Source organism: Pyrgilauda ruficollis, unplaced genomic scaffold, assembly GCF_017590135.1.
Source record: "Pyrgilauda ruficollis isolate IOZ18807 unplaced genomic scaffold, ASM1759013v1 scaffold44, whole genome shotgun sequence".
NCBI classification, from domain to species: Eukaryota; Metazoa; Chordata; class Aves; order Passeriformes; family Passeridae; genus Pyrgilauda; species Pyrgilauda ruficollis.
In genome coordinates, this window is record NW_024525934.1 from 1,317,589 (window position 1) to 1,320,227 (window position 2,639).

The 2,639-nt window shown below is 60.8% G+C and overlaps 1 protein-coding gene across 1 annotated transcript; it reads right to left on the bottom strand.

Annotated features, from left to right (window-relative positions):
* Positions 1-1,369: 1,369 nt before the first annotated feature.
* Positions 1,370-2,217, bottom strand: SOX21 (SRY-box transcription factor 21). The gene has a single exon (XM_041478301.1). It carries the CDS (start codon positions 2,213-2,215, stop codon positions 1,370-1,372), a length of 846 nt encoding a protein of 281 aa, XP_041334235.1. The 5' UTR covers positions 2,216-2,217.
* Positions 2,218-2,639: the final 422 nt, after the last annotated feature.

Here is a 2,639-nt window from a genome sequence, read left to right on the forward strand (position 1 = left end):
TCTAACTTTAAATTAGAAGATCACACAAGAAAACCATTTACACGTAAATGTTAAAACCATTACTTAATCTTTTTTTTTTTCACTTTATATTACATAAAGCCAAAATGAAACTAAATACATGTTAGCCAGCTTCATTCACAAACATTAGTCAAAATATACACATTACAAAAGTAAACCAAAAAAAGAACTCTAAACTGATGAAGGATTTTTTTCTCTAAACTTTTTCTTTTTTTTTTTTTTTTAACTCCATTTGCAATTGAATTGCAGTCGCTCTAAAATAAGCTAAACAGGTAGAGTACTCCAAAACACATATGAAACACTTCATGTTGGTGGGGGAGACGGGCTTTCTTTTAAATGAGAATACTCTTCTGTCAAAGCAAAGCTCTGTTTCAGTTCAGCTAAATAATAAATAGATAATTATGACTCAGACAAAAAAAGTCTGATTTAACCTTAGATAATATTGCGGTCCTTAAGCAGTCTCGCAATATTTTTATTCCCTTTGAAAGGCATTCCTTTTTTTTTTTTTTTTTTTTTTTTTTTTTTCAGGTTAAAACTGAATCGACCGTGGGCGAAGTAACTAACAGAGTTTTCCATCCGAGACCTAACATTTCCACAGAGATATACAAATTTACAGTCTGAGGGTGAGACTTAATTAGTGGAGGGGAGGGGGGAGACACACAGGGTCCGAGTCACGCGTCTTTATCCTATGGAAACAGTGACCCGTGCTTCTCAGCATCCCGTAGCAGCGGAGGGCAGAAACCCACGCAGGACGGGCAGCATCCCACACCGCCGACATCCTCCTCTGCGTGGATCCCACGAGGGGCTACCAACCAAGGACAGAGCCACCCTGTCCCTTCCCGGGGCCGCACCTGGCACTGCCGTGTCGAGCCGGGGCCCCACTACCCCCCAGCCACCCCTGTCTCTCCTCTCGGTGGCGGGATGCTACAGCGGGACTGTTCTGAGCGAGCACCGCGCGGGGCGCGAGGAGCCAGGGAGGGGAAAGCCGGAGCCGGCGGACGGGAGTTACACCCGTGTCTGTCCCGAACACGCACTTTGAGGGGCAGGACGGATAGGTTATTTTCTTTTTTTGCTTCTTTTTTTTTTTTTTCTTTTCTTTCCTCTTTTTTTTTCTCTTCTGCTTCAGCTGGGCTATCTGCACAGACCGCATGCAACAGACACAAGCTCTGCCCGGGGCATCGGGCAGGGGACGCGCAACAGGTCGGCCACCGCCCCGGCGCTCCCCCATCGCCCGCCCCGGTCACCCTCCGCGGTCCCGGCGGTGGCTCGCCCCGCTCCCGGTCCGCACGTATGCGCCGGCAGCCATCCAGACGGGCACCGGAGCTCTGCGCGGGCATCCTCCGGCCGCGGGTCATAGGGCTGCGGCGTAGGCTGCGGGATAAGGGTCCAGCTGGGGCTTGCCCATGCCCGGCAGGAGGATGTAAGCCAGCGGCGGCTGCAGCCCCGGGCCGGGCCAGGCGCTGCAGTTGCAGGGGATCATGTAGCCCGGGTTACCGGGCGACGGGTGCGAGTGCGTGTGCCCCCCGGCGGCGGCGGCGGCGGCGGCGGCAGCAGCGGCGGCCCCATGGAAGGCGCCCGCCCCGCCGGCGCCGGGGTAGCCCAGCGAGGAGGCGTAGGGCAACCCGGAGCCCGAGGAAGAGGAGGAGGATGAGATCTCGGCCATTTTGGAGCCCAGGTCCAGCAGGGAGTAGGGGCTGCTGGCGGCGGCCGCGGCGGCGGCGGCGGCAGCGGCGGCGGCCGACTGGGGAAAGAAGACGCGAGCGGCAGCAGCGGCGGCGGCGGCTGCCGCCTTCTCGGGGTTGGCCAGGAGCGACTCGGGCACCAGCCCGCCGGCCGCGCCGGCATGCAGCCCGCCCGCCTTCAGCCCGTGCGGGTGCTCGTGGTCCGCCACGCCGCCCAGCCCGTAGGGCACAGGGAAGGCGAACTTGTCCTTCTTGAGCAGCGTCTTGGGCTTCCGCCGCGGCCGGTACTTGTAGTCAGGGTGCTCCTTCATGTGCATGGCCCGCAGCCGCTTGGCCTCGTCGATGAAGGGCCGCTTCTCCGACTCGGTCAACAGCTTCCACTCGGCGCCCAGGCGCTTGCTGATCTCCGAGTTGTGCATCTTGGGGTTCTCCTGGGCCATCTTTCGTCGCTGCGCCCGCGACCACACCATGAAGGCGTTCATCGGTCTCTTGACGTGATCCACCGGCTTGGACATGGTGTCCCCCCGCCGCCCCGGCGAGCAGCCGCCCGCCCCGCACTGGCGGCCGCCTCCTCCGGGGTTGTCTCCCGCCTCCTCCTCCTCCTCGCCCCCACCGCGGTCCGCTCCTCCAAAAGCAATCTCGGCGGGTGCCCAGGCGCGGCGGCACCGACTCCCGCGGGTGCGGGGCGGCGGCACACGGTGGCCCCGCTCCGGGCGCGGGGCGCTGCCGAGCGGCGGCGGCGCCTCCCCGTCAGGGCGCTGCGGCGGGCGGCTCGGGCGGGACGGCCTCCGTTCCCCGCCTGGGCCTCGGAGCTCCTCTCCGCACCGCCGATCTCCGGACCACGGCTCTTCCTCGGAACACCCCGGAGGCGACAGCGGCCGGAGTCCAGACGGGACCGCAGAGAAGTCTCGACGGCGAGGGCAGGATCCGGCGGCAGGC

Bases quoted from the DNA above. Each gene is read 5' to 3' on its own strand.
- SOX21 (XM_041478301.1), bottom strand. From the start codon at position 2,215: ATGTCCAAGCCGGTGGATCACGTCAAGAGACCGATGAACGCCTTCATG.